The 27,594-nt window shown below is 52.4% G+C and overlaps 1 protein-coding gene across 1 annotated transcript in view; it reads right to left on the bottom strand.

Moving 5' to 3' along the window:
- Window positions 1-25,902, bottom strand: part of LOC144676765 (multifunctional procollagen lysine hydroxylase and glycosyltransferase LH3-like) — a gene marked incomplete at its 3' end in the record, with an annotated part of 62,697 nt that extends 36,795 nt beyond the window's left edge. Inside the window, exons 1-4 of the mRNA XM_078537084.1 lie at window positions 25,471-25,902; window positions 17,766-17,857; window positions 13,985-14,121; window positions 892-1,055 (exon numbers count right to left, since the gene is read on the bottom strand). Coding sequence (XP_078393210.1) covers window positions 892-1,055; window positions 13,985-14,121; window positions 17,766-17,857; window positions 25,471-25,552 — 475 coding nt within the window. The remainder of the gene's footprint in view (window positions 1-891; window positions 1,056-13,984; window positions 14,122-17,765; window positions 17,858-25,470) is intronic.
- Between the last annotated feature and the right edge of the window lie 1,692 nt (window positions 25,903-27,594).

Here is a 27,594-nt window from a genome sequence, read left to right as displayed (position 1 = left end):
TATCTACGCTCCCTATTCCACTCGCAACCATGTGACCATCTGGACGTGAAAAAACAGATTGAAAATCCGGGATAAATCAGAGCGATGGAAAATCTGCAATATCCCTCTCCAAATCCAGCCCCTGAAGGCCAGGAAACAATCCAATCTTTTCATCACCTTAAATACCTCAACCAAATCAGCCCCAGCCCCTGGTCCTCCAAACTGTTCCCTTGGCAAGTCAGGCAGTTATGAAGCAGGAAATTAATGTGGGCCTCCTCTGTGCCCTTTCCAAAGCCCCAGTATCCCCTGGGTAGAATGCATGCATCGACTGTCAGAGGAACCTGTATCTAACGCAACCTAGATAGATTGAAAAAAAATTCACCAAAGGGTTTCTGGACAGGGAAACCCTACATCTGAGGATACGGGGTAGGTCATTTAGGACTGAGATGAGGAGAAATTTATTCACCCAGAGAGCGGTGAGCCTGTGGAAGTAGCTGAAGCCAAAACATTGTATGCTTTCAAGGAGTTAGATATAGCTCTTGGGGCGAAAGGGGTCAAAGGGTATGGGGAGAAAGCGGGAGCAGGCTATTGAGTTGGATGATCAGCCACGATCATAATGAATGGCGGAGCAGGCTCGAAGGGCCGAATGGCCTACTAGTTTCTATGTTTCTATTTGCATAATGGTATTAAAATTGAAAATGTTTGCATGTTGGTAGTAAAACTGATAATTTTACATGTTGGTATTAAAATTGAAAGCATTTCCATGTTGGTATTAAGATCGATAACTTTACATGTTGGTATTAAAATTGAAAGCATTTGCATGTTAGTATTAAAATGGATAGTTTTGGTTAGATACAAGTTTAAGAACATTGATCAGAAAAGAGAAAAATAAATAAATAAATAAAACTTCACCTCCGGAATTGAGGTATCGTTTCCCGTTATGGACCGGTGGATACTTGTCCGCCAAGGTCTGGTCTGGCCAGATGAATCCTTCCGCTGCAAAGATCACCTTGTGGTTAAACTGTAAGAACTTCTTCAGCAGTTCCAGGGGAGAGCCGGCAAAGATGACATCGTAACTACAGAACAAGATGGAGGGAGAAGGGGCGTCACTGGGGTCAACCCGTGAGATCACCACCAGGGCACAGAGTGCAACTGTGACAAATAGGGAACGTACATCACCAGAAACAGGCCATTTGGCCTATCTGTCCATGTTGGTGTTTAGGCTCCACACAACCCTCCTCCCTCCCGCACCCCCCTTCATCTCACTCCATCCCCATATCCCTCTATTCCTTTCCCGCTCGTGTGTTTATCCAGCGTCCCCCTCATGTGTTTATCCAGCTTCTCCCTTAAATGTATCTACACTATTCACCTCAACCACACCCAGCGCTGGCAAGTTCCACATTCTCCCCACTCTCCGGATAAATAAGTTCCTCCTGAATTTATTAATGATTATCTTATATTTATGGCCCCTATTCCTGGTCTCTCTTCTCGGCGTCTACCCTATCGGATCCCTGAGCCTTCTCTTTTCTAGAGAAAAGAGCGCCAAGTCTTTCCTGATGGGTATACCCCACCCCCTCAGTTCTGTATCATATCAGTAAATATTTATAATACAGAGAGCAGAACTGTGCACGGTTTTCCAAGTGTGATTTCATCACTGTGAGACGAGGCAAAATAAACCAATACAATGCGAGATTCAATTTTTAAAAAGTGGTCAACTTGCCTCATTCGCATCCCAGTTGAAAGGTCATGGGTTCAAACCCCATTCCAGCACAAACTCTAGGCTGACACTTCAGGACGGCGCTAAGTGGGCGCCTACAAATCATTGGAGGAGGTTCTAAATCGTTCAGGTGAATGTTAATGATCCCCAGGCAGGATTGGAAGAAGAGCAGGGGGACTTCTTCCCGTTGTCCTGGGACCAATTTTTATCCGTCAACCAACATCACTAAAACACATGATCTGGTCATTACCATATGTTGGTGGGATCTTGCTGTGTGCAAATTGCATCTTTCTGACATTGCACCAGTGACCACACTTCAGACCCTTTACATCCACCTGAAAGGACAGACAGGGCTCTCTGTTTAACATCTCATCCAAAAGAAGGCACCTCCGACAGCGCAGCTCCGCCTCAGTACTGACCCTCCGACAGCGCAGCGCTCCCTCAGTACTGGCCCTCCGACAGCGCAGCACTCCCTCAGTACTGACCCTCCGACAGCGCAGCACTCCCTCAGTACTGACCCTCCGACAGTGCAGCACTCCCTCAGTACTGGCCCTCCGACAGTGCGGCGCTCCCTCAGTACTGACCCTCTGACAGCGCGGCGCTCCCTCAGTACTGACCCTCTGACAGTGCGGCGCTCCCTCAGTACTGACCCTCTGACAGTGTAGCGCTCCCTCAGTACTGGCCCTCCGACAGTGCAGCACTCCCTCAGTACCGACCTTCCGACAGTGTGGTGCTCCCTCAGTACTGACCCTCTGACAGTGCGGCACTCCCTCAGTACTGACCCTCTGACAGCGCGGCGCTCCCTCAGTACTGACCCTCTGACAGCGTGGCGCTCCCTCAGCACTGACCCTCCGACAGTGCAGCACTCCCTCAGTACTGACCCTCTGACAGCACGGCGCTCCCTCAGCACTGACCCTCTGACAGTGCAGCACTCCCTCAGTACTGACCCCCTGACAGCGTGACGCTCCCTCAGTACTGACCCTCCGACAGTGCAGCACTCCCTCAGTACTGACCCTCTGACAGTGCAGCACTCCCTCAGTACTGACCCTCTGACAGCGTGGCGCTCCCTCAGTACTGACCCTCCGACAGTGCAGTACTCCCTCAGTACTGACCCTCTGACAGCGTGGCACTCCCTCAGTACTCCACCAGACAGACATGTCTGGATATTTCTCCTCAAGTCTCAAGGGTGTGGCTCGAACCCCCAACTGTCTGACTCAGAGATAGGTGTTACTCGCACTGAGTCACAGCTGACACTGTAGGCGGGGGATATGAGTGAGAGTCATTATCGGATGTGAGGCCTAATCCAGAGCAGATTTGTTGAGCTGCTCATATCCCTATAGCTTTAGGGGAGAGAGTGGCGTTGTGGTAAAATCAGTGGACTAGTAATCCAGAGGCTAATGCTCTGGGGATACGGGTTCAAATCCCACCACGGCAGCTTGTGGGATTTAAATTAAAGTAATAAATCTGGAATCTGCCGTCCTTACCAGGACTGGCCTACATGTGACTCCAGAGCCGCACAGCGATGTGGTTGCCTCTTAACTGCCCCTCTGAAATGGCCTGGCAAGCCGCTCAGTTCAAGGGCAATTAGGGATGGGCAACAAATGTTGGCCTTGCCAGCAACGCCCACATCCCATGAAAGAAAAAAATGCTTTCAGCTCCAAGAGTTGAGGGAGGAACTGCTACAAGGTACAAAAGAGTGTTTGGGTTAAATGACCTCAAAATACCTGGTGAAGAGTCTTTGATTTCTCCTTTGGTTACAGATGTGGACTCTCCTTGTTCTTCTGCCCTGGATTCTCTTAACAATGCAGAACAGCTAAACTTAATCTGTTAACCTCGAAACAAAGGTGAGCGGTGGTTGCCATGGTTTCAGACTCCAGTGTCACAGTTTGGGGGATGGAATCGTTTTTGACAGAAACCTCAGTCGGATCAGCACGCACCAACTTTGAAGAAAAGGACGCGCAGACGAAATATCGTTCAGACACTAACTGCATGTCCCATCCCATCGCCCCCTCCAACCCCCTCCCACTGGGTCCCGATCAAGTCAAGGCCCAAGTTCCCTCTTTCCCTGTAGGTCCAACAGTCCTGGACAGAGCCAACCTAGTTACTCATCAGTTTCTAATCAGAGAAAACCAAGACATTTTAGAGGGAGCTTTACTCTGTATCTAACCCTGTGCTGCACCAGCCCTGAAAGTCTTTGATGGGGACAGTGCAGAGGGAGCTTTACTCTGTATCTAACCCCATGCTGTCCCTGTCCTGGGAGTGTTTGATGGGGACAGTGTAGAGGGAGCTTTACTCTGTATCTAACCCTGTGCTGCACCAGCCCTGAAAGTCTTTGATGGGGACAGTGTAGAGGGAGCTTTACTCTGTATCTAACTCCGTGCTGTACCTGTCCTGGGAGTGTTTGATGGGGACAGTGCAGAGGGAGCTTTACTCTGTATCTAACCCCATGCTGTCCCTGTCCTGGGAGTGTTTGATGGGGACAGTGTAGAGGGAGCTTTACTCTGTATCTAACCCTGTGCTGCACCAGCCCTGAAAGTCTTTGATGGGGACAGTGCAGAGGGAGCTTTACTCTGTATCTAACCCCATGCTGTCCCTGTCCTGGGAGTGTTTGATGGGGACAGTGTAGAGGGAGCTTTACTCTGTATCTAACTCCGTGCTGTACCTGTCCTGGGAGTGTTTGATGGGGACAGTGTAGAGGGAGCTTTACTCTGTATCTAACCCTGTGCTGTACCTGTCCTGGGAGTGTTTGATGGGGACAGTGTAGAGGGAGCTTTACTCTGTATCTAACCCTGTGCTGTACCTGCCCTGGGAGTGTTTGATGGGGACAGTGTAGAGGGAGCTTTACTCTGTATCTAACCCCGTGCTGTACCTGTCCTGGGAGTGTTTGATGGGGACAGTGTAGAGGGAGCTTTACTCTGTATTTAACCCCGGGCTGTACCTGTCCTGGGAGTGTTTGATGGGGACAGTGCAGGGGCAGATTGACGCTGATTGACAATGTTCAGAAAACCCATTTTGCAACTGTCTGTGGAAATGGGATTGAGAGGCAACTGCTAATGAAACGGGATCTCAGTGAAATAGAACCAATGAAAGGACAAGCTGGGCCATGTATATTCCTGCAAGTGTGGTGGCTTTCAACAGCTTTTTAATCTTGACATCACAGTGCAATTTGGCTTGGTTACGGTGTGCTTGGTTACGGTGCGCTTGGTTGCGGTGCGCTTGGTTGCGGTGCGCTTGGTTACGGTGTGCTTGGTTACGGTGCGCTTGGTTGCGGTGCGCTTGGTTGCGGTGCGCTTTGTTACGGTGCGCTTGGTTACGGTGCGCTTGGTTACGCTGTGCTTGGTTACGGTGCGCTTGGTTACGGTGCGCTTGGTTACGGTGTGCTTGGTTACGGTGCGCTTGGTTACGCTGTGCTTGGTTACGGTGTGCTTGGTTACGGTGTGCTTGGTTACGGTGTGCTTGGTTGCGGTGCGCTTGGTTACGGTGCGCTTGGTTACAGTGCGCTTGGTTACGGTGTGCTTGGTTACGCTGTGCTTGGTTACGGTGTGCTTGGTTACGGTGTGCTTGGTTACGGTGTGCTTGGTTACAGTCTGCTTGGCAGGCAACTCAATGCCCAGGTGTTTAAGTACCTGGTGGTTGTATCCAGCTGGCAAAGCCAAGTTGTGACTTTTGTTCTTGGTCAGTGAGGAGAGGATTTGGGAGATCTAATATAGAGATGGTTCGAACCTTTAAAGGAGAAGTCATTGAAGCCGAAATTGGTACGGAGCAGGAGAGAGTGAGAGAGAGAGAGCGAGAAAGAGAGAGAGAGAGAGAGTGGCATTAGCTTGGGTCTGGCACAGGGCCACAGTGAGGGAGTGGGAAAGTGGGATTAGTTTGGGGTGATACAGGGATATGGGGAGAGAGAAGAGCAGTGGGATAATTTGGGATTGGTACAGGGCTATGGGGAGAGAGCAGGATAGTGGGATTAGTTTGGGATTGATACAGGGCTATGGGGAGAGAGTGGGGTAATGGGATTAGTTTGGGATTGATACAGGGCTATGGAGCGAGAGCAGGGTAGTGGGATTAGTTTGGGATTGATACAGGGCTATGGGGAGAGAGTGGGGTAATGGGATTAGTTTGGGATTGATACAGGGCTATGGGGAGAGAGTGGGGTAATGGGATTAGTTTGGGATTGATACAGGGCTATGGGGAGAGAGTGGGGCAGTGGGATTAGTTTGGGGGTTGATACAGGGCTATGGGGAGAGAGTGGGGCAGTGGGATTAGTTTGGGATTGATACAGGGCTATGGGGAGAGAGTGGGGCAATGGGATTAGTTTGGGATTGATATAGGGCTATGGGGAGAGAGTGGGGCAATGGGATTAGTTTGGGGGTTGATACAGGGCTACAGGGAGAGAGAGGGGCAGTGGGATTAGTTTGGGGATTGATACAGGGGTTTGGGGAGAGAGAGTGGGACAGTGGGATTAGTTTGGGGATTGATACAGGGGTTTGGGGAGAGAGAGGGGCAGTGGGATTAGTTTGGGGGTTGATACAGGGCTATGGGGAGAGAGTGGGGCAGTGGGATTAGTTTGGGATTGATGCAGGGCTATGGGGAGAGAGTGGGGCAATGGGATTAGTTTGGGATTGATATAGGGCTATGGGGAGAGAGTGGGGCAATGGGATTAGTTTGGGGGTTGATACAGGGCTACAGGGAGAGAGAGTGGCAGTGGGATTAGTTTGGGATTGATACAGGGCTATGGGGAGAGTGTGGGGCAGTGGGATTAGTTTGGGATTGATACAGGGCGATGGAGAGAGAGTGGGGCAGTGGGATTAGTTTGGGATTGATACAGGGCTATGGGGAGAGAGCAGGGCAGTGGGATTAGTTTGGGATTGATACAGGGTTATGGGGAGAGAGCGGGACAGTGGGATTAGTTTGGGATTGATACAGGGCTATGGGGTGAGAGTGGGACAGTGGGATTAGTTTGGGATTGATACAAGGCTATGGGGCCAGAGCGGGACAATGGGATTAGTTTGGGATTGATACAGGGTTATGGGGAGAGAGCGGGACAGTGAGATTAGTTTGGGATTGATACAGGGCTATGGGGAGAGAGTAGGACAGTGGGATTAGTTTGGGATTGATACAGGGCTATGGGGAGAGAGTGGGGCAGTGGGATTAGTTTGGGATTGATACAGGGCTATGGGGAGAGAGTGGGACAGTGGGATTAGTTTGGGATTGATACAGGGCTATGGGGAGAGAGTGGGGCAGTGGGATTAGTTTGGGATTGATACAGGGCTATGGGGAGAGAGTGGGGCAGTGGGATTAGTTTGGGATTGATACAGGGCTATGGGGAGAGAGCGGGACAGTGGGATTAGTTTGGGATTGATACAGGACTGGGTGAGTGTGCAGGGCCCTGTCGGAGGTGCGATCTTTCAGATAAGATGCTAAACCGGGGGTCCCATCTGCCCCCTCACATGGATATAAAAGATCTGACCACCAGTATTTCGAAGAAGGGTCACAAGGCATTCAGCCCGATATCCTGCAGCCAAATATTCACCCCCCACTAAAGCAACATCGCATTTACCTTGTGGTTTGTGGGGCCTTGCTGTGTGAACAGGCTTTCCCCTCGTAAAACAGTGACCACCCTTCAAAAAGTGCAACCTTTGCTGTGAAGGCGCTCTGGTGGGGGGGGGAGGGGGCCGTGAGGTTGAGAAAGGCGCTATATGAATGCAGGCCTTTTACCTTGGGATGAAAGTCAGAAATTGCTGTCATCAGCTGTTTGGCGCGGAAGTGTTCGAAGGAGAAAGGTTTTCTCAGATGTGCACCCTGTAAAGGGGGGTGGGATGGAGTGGACTGCAAACAAGGTTTCTCTTTCACTTCTGCTAACTCTGGAACCTTTTACACCCGTCTGTCTGAGCACAGAGGCTAGTTTGTCACCAGTAAGCAAATATTCAAAGTTGACACAAGTTTCCCCTTGCTCTCTCTCTCTCTCCAGCCTGGAGATGCGATCCCTCTGAATGAGGAGGAGAACAGAAGGCCCCATTCAGGCCTTGTGAAATTTAATAAGGAGAAACTCTATATTGCTTTTTTTGACCTCTCTCTCTCTCTCTTTCTCTCTCTCTCTCTTCCCTCCCCACCCCCGAGTGTGTTTTAAATTTCTCCATCAGACAGGCCACAAGACCTGGGGCGCAGGGGGACAGGCTGCTGGGAATTTCCCTTGAGAAATATTCGACTGGTGTTCGGAGGTCGGGTCTGGAAATACTGGGAACAGGAGGAGGCCATTCAGCCCCTCGAGCCCTGCTCTGCCTTTCAGTCCTATCATGGATGACCCGCACCTCAAACCAATTTAACCACCTTTGTTCCACATCCCCGAATGAAGAAATAAAAATCTATCAATCTCCGTCTTGAAAGCTCCAGCTCACCACCGCGCACCCCCCCCCTCCCAAACTCCTTAGCCTTCCTGGGGGGAGAGAGAGAGAGAGAGAGTTCCAGATACCCCACTTTGTGTGAGGAAGTGCTTCCTGACATCACCTGGACGGCCTGGCTCTCATTTTAAGGTTCTGGACTCCCTCTCCCCTCCCGGCCACCCCCCCACCCCTACCAGAACATAAGAAATAGGAGCAGGAGGAGGCCATTCAGCCCTTCAGTGAGATCAGGGCTGACCTTCTACTTGAACCCCATTTTATTGCACTATCCCTGTACCCCTTGATGTTTTTAATATGTAGAAATCTGTCGGTCTCAGTCTTGAACTCGGTGACTGAGCCTCCACAACCCTCTGGGACAGAGAATTCCAAAGATTCACCACCCTCTGAGTGAAGAATTTCCTCCTCATCTCGATCCTAAATGGCCTGCCCCTTATTCCGAGACTGGGTCCCCTGGTTCTAGCCTGGTTTCCAGCCAGGGGGGATACACCCTTCCTGCATCTACCTTGTCGAGCCCTGTAAAAACGTTGTATGTTTGAGCGAGATCACCTCTCATTCGTCTAAACTCCAGAGAATAAAGGCCCAGTCTGTTGAATCTTTCCTCCCCAGGACAATCCCTCCATCCCAGGGATTAGTCTGGTGAACCTTCCATGCGCTCCCCGCTATGGAAAATATATCCTTCCTTAGGTAAGGAGACCAAAACTGCACACACTACTCCAGGGGCGTTCTCACCAAGGGCTCCACATCCCTTGGAGATAACTGCAGTAAGACGCCTTTACTCCAATACTCAAATCCTCTTGTAATAAAGGCCAACATAACACTTGCCTTTCCAGTTGCACCAGAGGAAACAGTTTCTCTCTATCGACCCTACTGAATCCTTTAATCATTTTCAACACTGCGACTGGATCACTGCTTAATTTTCTGGATTTGAAACAACACAAGCCAATGTTGGTTGAGGGACGAATATTGGCACCAGCCCATTGGGTAGAGTTCCCCTGCTCTTCTTCCCATAGTGGCCGTGGGATCTTTTGCGGACACCTGAGAGGGCAGAGGAAGCCTTGGGTTTACGTCCCATCTGAAAGACGGCACCTCCGACAGGGCAGCACTCCCTCAGTGCTGGCACTGGGAGTGTCGGCCTGGATTGTGCGCTCAAGGGGTGGGACCGGAACTCACGACCTTCTGCCTCTGGGGCGAGAGTGCTGGCCACTTGGCTAGAAAGGTTCTATTTTTACTCTGGTGGCTCCCACGCAGTCCAGTTGTAATGTTTCGAGATCCAGACCCACTTGGGCCCTCAGTTTAGCGGGTTAGAGGGAGGAAGTTCCAGAGCCGGGGGGGCCCCAGGGGCCTGAAGGCATGGCCGCCAGTGGTAGAGCGATAGAAATCGGGGATGCTGGAATTGTGAGAGCACAGAGATCTCGGAGGATTGGAAGACTGGAGGAGATTACAGAGATTGGATGGAGGGGGTGTGGTGGGTTCGGGTTAGTTGGGGGCAAGGTGGGGTGAGGATTTGAAAACAGGATAAGAATTTTAAAATCGAGGCTTTGCTAGATCGGCAACCAACCTGGGTCAGAGAGCACGGGGGGTGACAGGAGAATGGGACTTGGTGTGAGTGAGGACGTGGGCAGCGGAGTTTTGGATGAGCTGAAGTTTGAGGACAGTGGAAGGAAGAGAGGCCGGCCGTGAGAGCGTTGGAATTGGTGGAATCGGGGAGTGAGGGAGGCCAAAAGGCCTCACTAGGAGCAGAGGGCGAGAGAGAGAGAGAGAGAGACAAAGAGCGAGTGCAAAGCTCTATTTCCTACACCGGACAGATGACCTTTGAGTCCTCTTTCCCTGGCTGGAGTCTCCAGATTCCTAGAAATCCTTGGGTTCGACAAGATGCCTGCAACCGAGCTGGCCCAGAAAAATAAATAGAATTAGGGCCTGAGCCAAGGATTGGGGCCCAATGCTGCTGGTGGTTTTCTTGAAGCCTTTCATATGGTCTTGAACCAGGCCTTCAAACCACTAATGAGAGAGGAATTTTCAGCAGCAAATTTAACTGAACCTTTTGTGGCCGTATTCTGTGAGAAATGGGGATAATCCTTCCCATGTCTGGGAACCCTTCAGACACGGTTTACATGATATGTTCTTTACATGTGAGCTTTTTTATTGATGTGGAAGGGGATGTTGTTATCCCTCTTTTAAAAAAAGGGAATACTGCATCTTACTTCGGCACTTCGCAAATATTTTGACTTTTAGATTGAAGGGAACCAGATTTGTTCTAAACAATGTCACAGTGTAATGAACGTGAAAGCCTATTTTCACACAGCAAACTCCCATAAAGGGCAGTGTGATAATAGTCAGATAATCTCATTTGATGGTAGAGGGATAAATATTGGCCCTAGGACACTGTGGAGAACTCCCCTGCCCTTCTTTGAAATAATGGCTGTGGGATCTGTTATTTTCACCTGACTATAGAGCAAAGCTCCCTCTACACTGTCCCCATCAAACACTCCCAGGACAGGTACAGCACGGGGTTAGATACAGAGTAAAGCTCCCTCTACACTGTCCCCATCAAACACTCCCAGGACAGGTACAGCACGGGGTTAGATACAGAGCAAAGCTCCCTCTACACTGTCCCCATCAAACACTCCCAGGACAGGTACAGCACGGGGTTAGATACAGAGTAAAGCTCCCTCTACACTGTCCCCATCATACACTCTCAGGACAGGTACAGCACGGGGTTAGATACAGAGTAAAGTTCCCTCTTAACTGTCCCCATCAAACACTCCCAGGGCAGGTACAGCACGGGGTTAGATACAGAGTAAAGCTCCCTCTACACTGTCCACGTCAAACACTCCCAGGGCAGGTACAGCACGGGGTTAGATACAGAGTAGAGCTCCCTCTACACCGTCCCCATCAAACACTCCCAGGGCAGCTATAGCATGGGGTTAGGTGGCTCTGTATCTCATTCTGAAGTGTGGTGCATGTTATCAAAGTCCCACGCGTAATCTAGACACAATAGTGTAATCACTCACTCAGAAACACTTTCCCAAATGGTTTTGCTTTCATGGTCGTGCTTCAGTTAACAGAAATTAAATCATTCCGAGTTCCTATTCTAGTCCAGTACACACGGCAGACAAATCCTGGATCAGGTTCCGCTGCAAGGCCTCCCAGAGTCGGACAGCCCAGCGATGCTCACAGTCTGAATTGGCAGAGGAAGGAATGCTGACTGTGGCAAAGTGTCAGAGAGGGGCCAGGAGCCATATTCAACAGCGCAACTCACAGCTCGGAGCATGGAGCGCAACGTGGAATGGTGAGTGCATGTGGGAAGCATGGGTGTGGGGAAGCAAGATGGTGGATGTGTAATACCGAACCATTCCCCAGCCCCACTCTCTCAGGGGAATATCCGGCCTAGAGAACCCATCTCGGAAAACATAGCCCATTGCTGCACAGACTGCACCATCGTGTGTGCGTGTGCGCTTGTGCATATGTACACTTGTGCATGTGTGCCTGGGGCGCAATGGAGAGAACCATTTCTCAGTGTTTAACAAAATAGAGGCACTATTCGCAACGGCCTGACACAGAATTGCGTGGTGCGTGTGGTTTTCTGGAATATAAGTAGCCAGGCCTACCTTGAATACACTTGAGCTTATCTGGTGACTCCCGGGTCTCCCAGGCACCATCGGGCCTATCCGATCCTACCCTGGCACCACGCACCAAGGCCCACACAGGCCTGCCCGGGCTCACACAGGCCTGCCCGGCCGCACACAGGCCTGTCCTGTCGCACACAGGCCTGTCCTGTCGCACACAGGCCTGTCCTGTCGCACACAGGCCTGTCCTGTCGCACACAGGCCTGTCCTGTCGCACACAGGCCTGTCCTGTCGCACACAGGCCTGCCCGGGCACACACAGGCCTGCCCGGGCACACACAGGCCTGCCCGGCCGCACACAGGCCTGTCCTGTCACACACAGGCCTGTCCTGTCGCACACAGGCCTGTCATATCGCACACAGGCCTGTCCTATCGCAGACAGGCCTGCCCGGGCACACACAGGCCTGCCCGGGCACACACAGGCCTGCCCGGCCGCACACAGGCCTGTCCTGTCACACACAGGCCTGTCCTGTCGCACATAGGCCTGTCATATCGCACACAGGCCTGTCCTATCGCAGACAGGCCTGCCCGGGCACACACAGGCCTGCCCGGCCACACACAGGCCTGCCCGGCCACACACAGGCCTGTCCTGTCACACACAGGCCTGTCCTGTCGCACACAGGCCTGTCATATCGCACACAGGCCTGTCCTATCGCAGACAGGCCTGCCCAGGCACACACAGGCCTGCCCAGGCACACACAGGCCTGCCCAGCCGCACATAGGCCTGTCCTGTCGCACACAGGCCTGCCCAGGCACACACAGGCCTGCCCAGGCACACACAGGGCTGCCCAAGCGCACACAGGGCTGCCCAAGCGCACACAGGCCTGTCATATCGCACACAGGCCTGCCCAGGCACACACAGGCCTGCCCAGGCACACACAGGGCTGCCCAAGCGCACACAGGCCTGTCCTGTCGCACACAGGCCTGCCCGGGCACACACAGGCCTGCCCGGGCACACACAGGCCTGCCCGGGCACACACAGGCCTGCCCGGCCGCACACAGGCCTGTCCTGTCACACACAGGCCTGTCCTGTCGCACACAGGCCTGTCATATCGCACACAGGCCTGTCCTATCGCAGACAGGCCTGCCCGGGCACACACAGGCCTGCCCGGGCACACACAGGCCTGCCCGGCCGCACACAGGCCTGCCCGGCCGCACACAGGCCTGTCCTGTCACACACAGGCCTGTCCTGTCGCACACAGGCCTGTCATATCGCACACAGGCCTGTCCTATCGCAGACAGGCCTGCCCAGGCACACACAGGCCTGCCCAGGCACACACAGGCCTGCCCAGCCGCACATAGGCCTGTCCTGTCGCACACAGGCCTGCCCAGGCACACACAGGGCTGCCCAGGCACACACAGGGCTGCCCAAGCGCACACAGGCCTGCCCAGGCACACACAGGCCTGCCCAGGCACACACAGGCCTGCCCAGGCACACACAGGCCTGTCCTGTCGCACACAGGCCTGCCCAGGCACACACAGGCCTGCCCAAGCGCACACAGGCCTGCCCAGGCACACACAGGCCTGCCCAGGCACACACAGGCCTGCCCAGGCACACACAGGGCTGTCCTGTCGCACACAGGCCTGCCCGGCCGCACACAGGCCTGCCCGGGCGCACACAGGCCTGCCCGGCCGCACACAGGCCTGCCCGGCCGCACACAGGCCTGCCCAGGCACACACAGGGCTGCCCAAGCGCACACAGGCCTGACCAGGCACACACAGGCCTGCCCAGGCACACACAGGCCTGCCCAGGCACACACAGGCCTGTCCTGTCGCACACAGGCCTGCCCAGGCACACACAGGCCTGCCCAAGCGCACACAGGCCTGCCCAGGTGAACACAGGCCTGCCCGGGCACACACAGGCCTGCCCGGGCACACACAGGCCTGTCCTGTCGCACACAGGCCTGCCCGGCCGCACACAGGCCTGCCCGGGCACACACAGGCCTGCCCGGGCACACACAGGCCTGCCCGGGCGCACACAGGCCTGCCCGGCCGCACACAGGCCTGTCCTGTCGCACACAGGCCTGCCCGGCCGCACACAGGCCTGCCCGGGCACACACAGGCCTGCCCGGGCACACACAGGCCTGCCCGGCCGCACACAGGCCTGCCCGGCCGCACACAGGCCTGTCCTGTCGCACACAGGCCTGCCCGGCCGCACACAGGCCTGTCCTGTCGCACACAGGCCTGCCCTGGTGCACCCAGGCTCACACAGGCTTACCCAGACCCACCCTGGGCAACACAGGCCTACCCAGGCCAACCCGGGCCTACCTGTCCACAAACATCACGATCAGGTCCTTCTGAGCTTCGTGCTTCGCCATCTCCTTCTGCAGCCATCGCACCTTCTGCCCGCCACCCACCGTCCGAGCCACATCGCCTCCCTTCCACTCCTGGCCCAGTCCCAGAGTCTATAAGATTGAGGAGCAGAAGGAGCAAAATGAGACAAAACCCTGGGTAATGAGAGAGGTATTACAGCACAGAAACAGACCATTCAGCCCAAATGAACCATTCATGCTCCATGGAAGCCTCCGCCCATTTACTTCATCTCATTCCATCAGCAAATTGGCACAGGAGGAGGCCATTCAGCCCCTCGAGCCTGATCATGGCTGACGTGTCTCTTAACTCCATCTACCCACCTTGGTTCCACAACCCTTACTACCCTAACCTTCAATTCCTCTCTCCCCTGTGTGTTTATCCAGCTTCCCCCTTAAACATATCGACACTATTCACCTCGACCACTCCCTGTGGGAGCGAGTTCCACATTCTCCCCACTCTCTGGGTAAAGAAGTTTCTCCTGAAAGTGACTGTCAATTATATTTACGGCCCCTGGTTCTGCTCTCTTCTCCACGTCTGCCCTGTCATACCCGTTCAGAATCTTAAAGGCCTCTATCAGGTCACCCCTCAGTCTTCCCATTTCCTAAAGGAATGGGCCCCAGGCTGTTCATTGTTTCCTGATATTTATAAACCTTTTTATAAAACTTTTTTGCACCTTCTGTGCTGCTTCTGTAGCGGAATAGGGAGTGCATGCACAGTTCTGGCCTCCAAGTGTGGTCTAACTAAGGTTCGATAGAAGTTCAGAGTAACTTCTCTGATTTTTAATTGTATTGCTTTAGAAGTGAATCCCAGTGGTTTGTTTGTATTGTTTATGGGTCTTATTAACCTGATGGTTTGTGAATCTGTACCACTAGACCTCACTGTTCCTCCACACAATTTAAACTCTTACTTTTCAAGCTGTATATTTTTATTTCTTTGATCATGGGACGTGGGCTTCGCTGGCTGGGCCAGCATTTATTACCCATCCCTAGTTGCCCCTTGAGAAGGTGGTGGTGAGCTGCCTTCTCGAACCGCTTCAGCCCATGTGGTGTAGGTACACCCACAGTGCTGTTAGGGAGGGAGTTCCAGGATTTTGACCCAGCGACAGTGAAGGAACGGCCGATATATTTCCAAGTCAGGATGGTGAGTGGCTTGGAGGGGAACTTGCAGGTGGTGGTGTTCCCTTGTGTCTGCTGCCCTGGTCCTTCTAGATGGTAGAGGTCACAGGTTTGGAAGGTGCTGTTGAAGGAGCCTTGGTGAGTTGCTGTCGTGCATCTTGTAGATGGTACACACTGCTGCTACTGTGCGTCGGTGGTGGAGGGAGTGAATGTTTGTGGATGGGGTGCCAATCAAGCGGGGCTGCTTTGTCCTGGATGGTGTCAACCTTCTTGAGTGTTGTTGGAGCTGCACTCATCCAGGCAAGTGGGGAGTATCCCATCACACTCCTGACTCGTGCCTTGTAGATGATGGACAGGCTTTGGGGAGTCAGGAGGTGAGTTACTCACCACAGGATTCCCAGCCTCTGACCTGCTCTTGTAGCCACAGTATTTATATGGCTGGTCCAGTTTAATGTCTGATCAATGGTAACCCCCAGGATGTTGATAGTGGGGGATTCAGTGATGGTAATGCCATTGAACATCAAGGGGAGATGGTTAGATTCTCTCTTGTTGGAGATGGTCATTGCCTGGCACTTGTGTGGCATGAATGTTACTTGCCACTTGTCAGCCCAAGCCTGGATATTATCCAGGTCTTGGTGCATTTGCACAGGGACTGCTTCAGTGTGAGGTCTCCCTATTCTTCCCACAAAAATACGACCCCTCACACTTATCCCTACTGAAATTCTTTTACTCGCCCATTTTAAAAGCTTATTAATGTCTTCCTATATTTTATCGCATTCCTCCTCAGTATCAACTGTGCCCCCAATTTGGGATCATCTGCAAATTCAGAAATTGTATTTCTGATTCCCAAGTCCAAAGCATTTATGTAAATGGTGAATAATGGTGGTCCCAGCACAGATCCCTGTGCAACACCTCTTCCCATCTCCCTCCAGTCTCAATAACTATCTTTAACCCCGACACTGTAGTCTTGTAGCCAACTTGCTGTCCAATCTATCTGTCCCCTGGCTGCACACACTCTGGCCTTAGTCAGAAGTCTATCTTAGTGAAGGCCTTTTGAAAATCTAAATATATTACATCTCCTACGTTACCCTTCTCTACACTTCCTGGTACTTCTTCACAAAATTCAAATATTGGTCAAATATGGCCCTCTCTTTTAGATTCTGTGCTGACTATCCTTTATTATAGTTTTAGTTTCTAGATGCTTTTCTGGTTACGTTTTTGACTCCATTATTATTCCCATCACTGACATTAAGCGAAGTGGTTGATAGTTCCTGGACACTTTCTATTTCCTGTTTTAAATATGGGAGAGTACAAGGCATCTAGGAGGTCTTGTGGTGCAGGGGTAGTGTCCCTACCTCTGAGCCTGAAGCTCTGACTTGACCAAGGATGGTGTGTTCATAATGTGGCCAAACCGGTTGGGTATCAACCTGCAAATCCTTCCGACACATGCCAATAACAGGCGATAAGATTGGGAGGAGTTCCTGGTCAGCCATGTGATGAAAAGAGTGTCGGAGCCTCTATCATCACTATCCATAGCTCCAGGCTGTCGTATTCTTTTATGGGTGAGCGGGGGGGACTGTGTGAACTGCTCCACACACAGTCTGGGAAACACCACCACCTGCATTAGGCCAGCATTTATTGCCCATCCCTAATTGCCCCTTGAGAAGGTGGTAGTGAGCCGCCTTCTTGAACCGCTGCAGTCCATGTGGTGTAGGTACACCCACAGTGCTGTTAGGGAGGGAGTTCAAGGATTTTGACCCAGCAACAGTGAAGAACGGCCGATATATTTCCAAGTCAGGATGGTGAGTGACTTGGAGGGGAACTTCCAGATGGTGGTGTTCCCCATGTGTCTGGTGCCCTTGTCCTTCTAGATGGTTGTGGGTTTGGAAGGTGCTGTCTAAGGAGCCTTGGTGAGTTCCTGCAGTGCATCTTGTAGATGGTACACACACTGCTGCTACTGTGCGTCGGTGGCGGAGGGAGTGAATGTTTGTGGATGGGGTGCTCATCAAGCTTCTTGAGGGTTGTTGGAGCTGCACTCATCCAGGCAACATGCCCTCCATTAAGGGTGCAGACTAACTGAATGGCAGCCAACAGATCCAAATACTGAGGTAAAAGCAAAATGCTGCAGACGCTGGAAATCTGAAATAAAAACAGAAAATGCTGGAAAAGCTCAGCAGGTCTGGCAGCGTCTGCGGAGACAGATTCAGAGTTAACATTTCGAGTCCAAATGGGTCTTCTTAGTCATACGGACTCGAAACGTTAACTCCGTTTCTCTCTCCACAGAGGCTGCCAGAGCTGCTGAGCTTTTCCAGCATTTCCTGTTTCTGCTTTAGCTCCAAATACTGCCCGGGGCCTACAGACCACGAGGCTCCTTACGGCCGGGTGTTCCTTATGTTACTGGGGTGGCAATCCAAAGGCCGTGAGGTCAAACGTCACCGGGCCGTCGGTGAATTCGACGCTACGTGGGCCGACACCAGTATAAACACGACCGTGAGTCTGCCAGATTGTCCTTTTCAAACATCCTCCCCTCACCACCAACCTCCCCTCCCCTCCCCACCCCGTCAACAAACGTGACCCCATCGCTTGCTGGACCCTGCCCCATTCTTACACCCGCCACCTACCTTGACGGTGTAGTTAAAATGTTTTGCGGTCTGGATGAAGCGTTTGTACCCTTCCGTCTCACTGGTTGCCACGGTGACCACTAACAAGTTATCTGGGGGAGGGGGTGGGAGTGGTGAAGAGAAAGAGGCACACATGAGGTTAAAGGTCAGATATAATATCGCCATACCGGAAAAGGAACGAGATTTCCCCCTTCGCCCATCTCCCCCTCATTCACGCACCCTGCGCCTCCATTTAACGGCAAGGAAGCAAAAAGGCTGTCGGAATACTGACCTTCCTATCCAGGGGACGGGAACACACAGGGGTAGACGTTATACTCTGGCTGTAGAAAGCCCTGGATAGACCACACCGGGAATCACGACAGGCAGCTCTGGGCACCACACCTTAGGAAGGATATATTGGCCATTGGAGGGAGCGCAGTGCAGGTTTACCAGAACGATACCTGGGCTCCGGGGGTTAGACTATGAGGAGAGATCACACAACCTAGGGTCGCATTCACTGCAATTTGGTGATTTCAGCAAAGTTTTCAAGATATCAAGGGGAACAGAAAGGGTCGATGAGAGAGAAACGATTTCCGCTGGTCGGGGACTTAGACTAAGGGGGCAGAGTCTAGAAATTACAGGAGTGAGATTAGGGAACACTTCCACACACAAAGGGTGGAAGAGGTTTGGAATTCTCTCCCACAAACGGCAATCGATACCGTCGCTCACCATCCTGACTTGGAAATATATCGGCCGTTCCTTCACTGTCGCCGGGTCAAGATCCTGGAACTCCCTCCCTAACAGCGCCGTGGGTGTACCTGTACCACATGGACTGCAGCGGTTCAAGAGGGCAGCTCACCACCACCCCCTCAAGGGGTAATTAGGGATGGGCAATGAATGCTGGTTCAGAGCCAGCGACGCCCACATCCTGTGTTTTGGACAAGATGGCAAACCGAGGTCCCCTATGCCCTCCTGGGTGGATGTATAAGATTCACACCACCCACCCACCCACCTCCCCCCGCACACCCCATCACCCGCCTCGTCCCGGTCGCTATTGAAATAAGATTGGCGGAAGGGTTGAGAGCAAGAGGGCACAGATTCACGTGATTGGCTAAAGAACTGGGGGCGACATGAGGAAAAGCTTTTTTTTTCACTTGTACACAGCGGGTGAGGAACTGCCTGAGAGAGAGTGTGAGGGAGGCAGGTTCAGTCGGAGCTTTGAAATGGGGGAATTGGATAATTAACCGAGGAGAAACAAATCTTCACTGGGATCCGGGGAAAAGGCCGGGGGGCGGGGGCTGGGCCTGGGTGAGTTGGGCCGAACAGCCTCCTTCTGTGCTGTAACCTCCCGGTGATTCTAGGAGAAGGGGGGTTTCTCCCCCATGTGCTGGGACAACCATCAAAATCACCGCAAAAACATGATTTTGTCACGCTGCTGTTTGTGGGAGCTTGCTGTGCGCAAATTGGCTGCTGCGCCAGGAACAGAGCTGAGAAAGCGTGTGTAGGATACGATTACATACTGAGCAGGGGCAAGGCACAGTTCCGCTGCTGCAACTCACTTCAGCTCCTGACCATTTGGAAAACCAGAACACACTGAAGGTTGCGAGGAACAGATTTTCTCTCAGTTTTTGAACAATCAGAGTCCATCACTTCAACCCCATCCCCCATCTCTGTTCACCGACAGCCACAGGATTCAACTCACCTTCACTCAAAGTGCCCAATTCTCCAAAGCTACTTATTATGAGGGATATCCCTTGTGAGAAACTCTTTCAAACTCCCAGGGCAGGTACAGCACGGGGTTAGATACAGAGTAAATCTCCCTCTACATTGTTCCCATCAAACACTCCCAGGACAGGTACAGCACGGGGTTAGATACAGAGTAAAGCTCCCTCTAAACTGTCCCCATCAAACAGTCCCAGGACACGTACAGCACGGGGTTAGATACAGAACAAAGCTCCCTCTACACTGTCCCCAACAAACACTCCCAGGGCAGGTACAGCACGGGGTTAGATACAGAGTAAAGCTCCCTCTACACTGTCCCCATCAAACACTCCCAGGACAGGTACAGCACGGGGTTAGATACAGAGTAAAGCTCCCTCTACACTGTCCCCTACAAACACTCCCAGGGCAGGTACAGCACAGGGTTAGATACAGAGTAAAGCTCCCTCTACGCTGTCCCCATCAAACACTCCCAGGACAGGTACAGCACGGGGTTAGATACAGAGTAAAGCTCCTTCTACACTGTCCCCTTCAAACACTCCTAGGGCAGGTACAGCACAAGGTTAGATACAGAGTAAAGCTCCCTCTACACTGTCCCCATCAAACACTCCCAGGGCAGGTACAGCACAGGGTTAGATACAGAGTAAAGCTCCTTCTACACTGTCCCCTACAAACACTCCTAGGGCAGGTACAGCACAAGGTTAGATACAGAGTAAAGCTCCCTCTACACTGTCCCCATCAAACACTCCCAGGGCAGGTACAGCACAGGGTTAGATACAGAGTAAAGCCCGCAGGGCAGGTACAGCATCAGGTTAGGTCAACTTGCTTTCCTGGCCAGCAACATGATGGGGTTGTTGGAATAGGTTATAAACACCACTACACACATTACTTCAGAAAGAGGAATTTATTTACCCCACAGGACTGGAGAAATTTAACTCTGACAATAGATTGGATGGGCTGGGGTTGTTTTCTTTAGAACACAGGAGGGTGAGGGGAGATTTAGGAGTGGAGGGGGCCTATGCAGGAAAGGTAGGAAAGGCCTGTTCCCCATAGCCAGGGGGTATAGATATAGGGTAATAGGCAGGAAATTTCGAGTGAATTCGAGGGGAAATGTGACCATGATCACTACCATCTAGAAGGACAAGGGCAGCAGGCACATAGGAACACCACCACCTGCAAGTTCCCCTCCAAAGTTCAAGAAGGCAGCTCACCACCACCTTCTCAAGGGGCAACACTCCCACAGAGTGGGTGGGAGAGGCAGGAAGCCTCACCATCTTTAAAAAACACCTGCATAAGCACTTCAAGTGCCGGAACCTACCGGACTACAGACCAAGAGCTGGGGAGTGGGATTCGACTGGGTGGTTACTTGTTGGCCAGCACAGACACATTGGGCCGAATGGCTTCTGGCCCTGCTGTAAATTTCTATGTCTCCATCAATCACATCTGGAGTGAAAGGGCTCAAAGTGACAGAGCTGTCAGCCACCTGTCCTGCTCGGTGGGGGTGAGGGGATGGGGCACAGAGGATACCCTCTCTCGCCTAACACAACCTCTCACTTTTTTTAATATTCGCTCATGGGATGTGAGCTTCGCTGGCTGGGCCCAGCATTTATTGCCCAACACTAATTGCCCCTTGAGAAGGTGGTGGTGAGCTGCCTTCTTGAACCGCTGCAGTCCCTGTGGTGTAGGTACACCCACCGTGCTGTTAGGGAGGGAGTTCCAGGATTTTGACCCAGCGACAGTGAAGGAATGGCCGATATATTTCCAAGTCAGGATGGCGTGTGACTTGGAGGGGAACTTGCAGGTGGTGGTGTCCCCATGTGTCTGCTGCCCTTGTCCTTCTAGATGGTAGTGATTGTGGGTTTGGAAGGTGCTGTCTAAGGAGCCTTGGTGAGTTGCTGCAGTGCATCTTGTAGATGGTACACACACTGCTGCTACTGTGTGTCAGGGTGGAGGGAGTGAATGTTTGTGGATGGGGTGCCAATCAAGCGGGGCTGCTTTGTCCTGGATGGTGTCGAGCTTCTTGAGTGTTGTTGGAGCCGCACCCATCCAGGCAAGTGGAGAGTATTCCATCACACTCCTGACTTGTGCCGTGTAGATGGTTTTTGTGGTGCAACATCTTTCAGCAGCGGAAAGAGAGGGAATTACCTGCTCTCATTATTGGACACCTCAGCAGGTCCAGGAGAAAAATAAAGACTTGCATTTATATAGAACCCCAGGACGCCCCCAAGCGCTTTACAGACAATGAAACACTTCCTGAAGTGCAGGCGCAGCTGTAATGTCGGAAACGCGGCAGCCAATTCGCGCACAGCAAGCTCCCACAAACTGCAATGCGACAATTACCGGAACATCGGCTTTTATTTACGCAGTGATGGGCAAGGAATGAATACCAGCCCGGACACAGGAGGACGGCAGGAGCAAGGTGGGGAGGCGGAGGGAGGAGCGAGGACTCCTGCTCTTCTTCTAGTCGTGTCCACGGGATCTTTTGCCTCCGCCCGAGGGCAGACGGGGCTTTTAACGCCTCACCTCCTGCGGTACTGGCAGCGGAGCGGTCGGCCTAGGTTGTGGGCTGAATTCTGGCGAGTGGGGCCTCGGGGTTCGGAGGTGGTGACGGGGGGCGGGGTGGGGGTGTATCCCCTGGTGTCCTGGGCCAACATTTAATCCCCCCTCAGCAACTCGTGCCCCACACCCCCCCCCAACCCCACAACTGGCTTCATCGTACATTCGTGGAGCTGGAATCTGACCCGGGGTGACCTTTGAGTTTTCAACCCAGCGTGTCGAGCCCTTTAACCGTCAGCTGGCTTGGCCCCCTTCAAGAGTCCCTCAGGCATCCCAGCGCACATACACCACATTCCACTGCAAAAGCTAAGGGCGCTTTTAAAACTAAAACTGGTCACAAAAGCACTGCACCAGATAATGAGAGCTGACTGGAAGGGGCGGGAAAAGAAAATATGATTCCTGCCAGACGAGTTTTGGGATTCATCCTGGGGAAATATTTAATTAAAAAGAGAGAGAGAGAGAGAGAGGAAAAAGACAGGCATTTTCTACAGCACTTTACAAAACCTCAGAACGTCCCAAAGTGTTTTACAGCCAATGAAGTGCAGTCACTGCTGTAATGTAGGAAATGCAGCAGCCAATTTGTGCACAGCAAGCTCCCACAAACCAGCAACAACCAGATATTCTGTTTCTTTTTAAATGATGCCGATTGAGGGATAAATATTGGGCCCAGGACACCTGGGGGTGGGGGTGGGGGCGGAAACTCCCCTGCTCTCGAAATGGTGTCTTCCAGATCTTTCAGGTCCATCTGAGAGGGCAGGCAGAGCCGCGGTTTAACGCCTCATCTAAACGACGGCATCTCCTGCAGTGCGGCACTCCCTCAGTACTGGCACTGGCAGAGTCCGCCTGGATTATGGGCTCAAACCCCTCAAGTGGGACTCAAACCCCCGATCTTCTGACTGCAAGGCAAGAGAGAGACCCACTGAAGCACTTATACATCAACGTGACGTTAACTCGTGACACTATGTAAACATTCCTCTCACCCCCACCCCCAACCCTGGGGACAAGTTTTGGAGCTGCCACCTGGAATTATTACATTCCAGGATTATTTTTCAGAATTTGATATAATTCTAAAGATTGTTTTTCCTTTATCAGGGAAAAACAAAGTTGCCAGATGATCCACTCCACACGGATTGGGGATGGGAATGACTAAGTTATCTATCTCTATGGCAACAGTCAACACACCAAAATTGTACTCAGTCACTCACACAAGGAAATGGTTGTCATAATATTAGTGAATATTGTTGAAAAAAGATATATGTTGAACCTTTTCGTCTTGTAGTCATCAGGACACTCACAAGAATATCAATATAAGGGGAAACAACAATTTATACTGCACGGGAAGAGAGTGATGATTGGTTGGCGAGCACTCAGTTCCAGCAGAGGCCATAACCCATTTGGAAAGAAAGATTTGCATTTATATATCACCTTTCACAACCCCAGGATGTCCCAAAGCGCCTCACAGCCAATGAAGAACAATATCGCTAATGGCAGCTGCCAATTCGTGCACAGCGAAATCCAGTGGGCAGTGATCCGATAACGCCTCGGTGAGCTTAGCTGCGAGATCAACATTGGCCCCAGGACACCGGGCAGACCTCCCTCCCCCCGCCCTTCTTCCAAAAGTGGCCCTGGGACCTTTCAGGTCCACGCGAGATGGCAGAAGGGGTCCCTCGGTTTAACGTCTTGTCTGAAAGATGGCACGTCCGACAGCAACGCTCCCTTGTTACCAAAGCTCGGGAGAAAGAACATGAGAAATAAGGGCAGGAGTAGGCCATTCGGCCCCTCGGACCTGCTCCGCCATCCAATGAGGCCAAGGTTGAGCTGATTGTGGCCTCAACTCCACTTTCCTGTCTGACCCCCATAACCCTCGAGTCCCTTGTCGATCAAAAATCTGTCTAACTCGGTCTTGGGTATATTCACTGACCCGGCCTCCACTGCTCTTTCAAGGGAGAGAATTCCAGGCACCAAAGAGCATCAGAGAAAAAAATTCTCCTCGTCTCCATCTTAAATGGGAGACCCCTTATTTTTAAACTGTGCGCTCCTAGTTCTAGATTTCCCCCATGACAGGAAACATCCTCTCAGCATCCCGCCTTGTCAAGCCCCCTCAGGATCTTACATGTTCCAGTGTTGGCCTGGACTCTTCTTTTGCATTCCAGTCTCTGGAGTGGACACTTGAAGCTCTGGGGCAACACCGGCCATGACAGTCATTCCAGTAAGGTCCTTTATTGTTCCTGAAGTGCTTTTGAACATCCCTTGATGGGCATTCTTACAGGACTCAACAGGATAGATGTTTCCCCCTGGCTGGTGGGGGTGTCTATAACCAGGGAATACAGCCTCAGAATAAGAGGCGGGCCATTTAGGGACCTGAATGAGGAGAAATGCCTTCAGAGGGACGTGAATCCTTGGAATTCTCTGCCCCAGGGAACTTTGGAGGCTCAGCCATTAATTATGTTCCAGACAGAGATCGACAGGTTATATTAAAAACAGCAAGGGATACGGTGCTGATGTAGCAGATCAGCCATGAACTCACTGAATGAATGGAGAAGCGGGCTCGAGGGGCCGAATGGCCTACTCCTGCTCCTACTTCTTATGATCATATTTTTTTTAAACCACTTGACCAACATTCAGTTGTTAAAGGCAAAAGCTGTGACAGCTGAGTCGAGACGTTTGGGGTGAATTGGCTGGAGATTCACTTCCAGGAATAAGTCACTTGACTTGAGGTGGTGAGCGGCAACTGGAAAATTTGGGATCCTTTCCTAATTCCATCTCTCGTTCTCTCTCTTGTAGGGAATTTTTTTGTCTCTCTTCCATGGGAACGCCAGGATTTTATGTCTCCCTCTCTGGGATTATCGGGATTTTCTCTCACTGGGAATGTCAGGATTTTGTCTCCCTCACTGGGAATATTAGGATTTTCTCACACTGGGAATGTCAGGATTTTCTCTCACCGGGAATGTCAGGGTTTTGTCTCACTGGGAATGTCAGGGTTTTGTCTCACTGGGAATGTCAGGGTTTTGTCTCTCTCACTGGGAATGTCAGGGTTTTGTCTCACTGGGAATGTCAGGATTTTGTCTCACTGGGAATGTCAGGGTTTTGTCTCACTGGGAATGTCAGGATTTTCTCTCACTGGGAATGTCAGGATTTTCTGTCTCTCTCACTGGGATTGTCAGGATTTCCTCTGGGAATATCAGGGTTTTTCACTGGGAAAATCAGAATTTTCTATCTCTGGGAATGTCAGGATTTTCTGTCTTTCTCACTGAGAATATCAGTATTTTCTCACACTGAGAAAAATCAGGATTTTCTCTCTGGGAATGTCAGGACTTTCACTCACTGAGAATATCAGGATATCCTCTCTCTCTCTCTCTCTCTAGGAATGTCAGAGTTTTCTCTCTCTCACTGGGAATGTCAGGATTTTAAGATCCGTACGTCCCCCATCCCCCCTTCCCCTTTTCCTTACCTGGGAATAAGGGCTTGGGCTTGTCAGCTGAGACCCAGTTGGGTCCCAGCAGGATCCAGAACATTCCCAGTAGGAGATCCATCCTGCTCTCTCTCCCCCTCTCGCCGTCTCTTCCCGTCGCGTCTGCGGTTGTTGCAAATGGCTTGTTACATTGAAACTGACACTCGGGCCAATCAGAGCTCGACGTGGGCCTTGATGGACAGGTCGCCTCAGCCAATCGGGAGTGGGGAAGTGGGCGGCGCCATTCCCTCGCCCCACCCACAATTTAAAAACTACAAAAAAGTTCAGGGGAAGGAGAGGAGGGGATAGAGAAAGAGGGAGAGGGGAATCATTCACCCTGCCACGTCTACAGAAAGTTGGCAAACACTTTGAGAGGGGGAAGGAGACAAGAGAAAAGGGAAAGAGGGAGAGGAAGGCTGGAGAAGAGAGGAAAGGGGGGGAGGAGAGAGGAAAGAGAGAGAGGGTGAAAGAAAGAGGGACAGGGAAGGAGAGAGAGAGGGAGGGTGAAGGGGGGGAGAGAGGGAGGGTGAAGGGGGGGGAGAGAGGGAGGGTGAAGGGGGGGAGAGAGGGAGGGTGAAGGGGGGGAGAGAGGGAGGTGAAGGGGGGGGAGAGAGGGAGGGTGAAGGGGGGGAGAGAGGGAGGGTGAAGGGGGGGGGGAGAGAGGGAGGGTGAAGGGGGGGGGAGAGAGGGAGGGTGAAGGGGGGGGGAGAGAGGGAGGGTGAAGGGGGGGGGAGAGAGGGAGGGTGAAGGGGGGGGGAGAGAGGGAGGGTGAAGGGGGGGGGAGAGAGGGAGGGTGAAGGGGGGGGAGAGAGGGAGGGTGAAGGGGGGGGAGAGAGGGAGGGTGAAGGGGGGGGGAGAGAGGGAGGGTGAAGGGGGGGGGAGAGAGGGAGGGTGAAGGGGGGGGAGAGAGGGAGGGTGAAGGGGGGTGGAGAGAGGGAGGGTGAAGGGGGGTGGAGAGAGGGAGGGTGAAGGGGGGTGGAGAGAGAGGAGAAGGGGGGTGGAGAGAGGGAGGGTGAAGGGGGTGGAGAGAGGAGGGAGGGGGGAGAGAGGGAGGGTGAAGGGGGGTGGGAGAGAGGGAGGGTGAAGGGGGGGGGAGAGAGGGAGGGTGAAGGGGGGGAGAGAGGGAGGGTGAAGGGGGGGGGAGAGAGGGAGGGTGAAGGGGGGGGGAGAGAGGGAGGGTGAAGGGGGGGGGGAGAGGGAGGGTGAAGGGGGGGGGGAGAGAGGGAGGGTGAAGGGGGGGGAGAGAGGAGGGTGAAGGGGGGGGAGAGAGGGAGGGTGAAGGGGGGGGAGAGAGGGAGGGTGAAGGGGGGGGAGAGAGGGAGGGTGAAGGGGGGGGAGAGAGGGAGGGTGAAGGGGGGGAGAGAGGGAGGGTGAAGGGGGGGGAGAGAGGGAGGGTGAAGGGGGGGGGAGAGAGGGAGGGTGAAGGGGGGGAGGAGAGAGGGTGAAGGAGAAGGAGAGAAAGGGTGTGAGAGAGAGAGACAAAGAGAGAGGCAAGGAAAGAGTGAGGCAGGGAAGAAGAGAGAGGGATGAGAGAGGAAAGGAAGCAGATGAGAGATGGAAGGACAGAAAAAGATGACAGGGAGAAGGAAGGAGTGAGAGTGCGAGAAGGAAGGAGCAAGGAAAAGAGAGAGAGTGAGAGGTAAGGAGCGAGAGGGGAGGGTTAAGAGAGAGAGAGAGCAAAGAAGAGGGAAAGAGAGAATGAGAGGGAAGGAGTGAGAGGGAAAGAGGAAGAGATACAACACAAAAGGAAAGGACTCAATCCCTTGATGTCTGTACGGAGAACTTTCCAGAAAACAGTAGACTACTAAGCAAATAACATCCTGTTTCTTTATATAGAAAACCAGGTTCTCCCAAGAATCCTAACCAGAACAGTTTGTCAGCAGATTTGAACGCTCATTCTGAAAAATCTGCTCACATTTGGACCGAAGTCAGAGACCAGAATTTGAATGAAGCTACAGAGAGAAAGACTTGCATTTATGTAGCGCCTTTCACATCTGCCCAAACAGCCACGGCTGCTATATTATTTTTGGCGTGAGGCCACTGTCGTAATTGAGGGGAAATACAGCAGCCAGTTTGTGCACAGCAAGATCCCACAAACAGCAATGGCCAGCATTGTTCTTTGGA

The sequence above is a fragment of the Cetorhinus maximus genome, unplaced genomic scaffold (assembly GCF_964194155.1).
Source record: "Cetorhinus maximus unplaced genomic scaffold, sCetMax3.hap1.1 HAP1_SCAFFOLD_1883, whole genome shotgun sequence".
NCBI lineage: Eukaryota > Metazoa > Chordata > Chondrichthyes > Lamniformes > Cetorhinidae > Cetorhinus > Cetorhinus maximus.
This window is presented reverse-complemented; position numbering and strand designations above follow the sequence as displayed.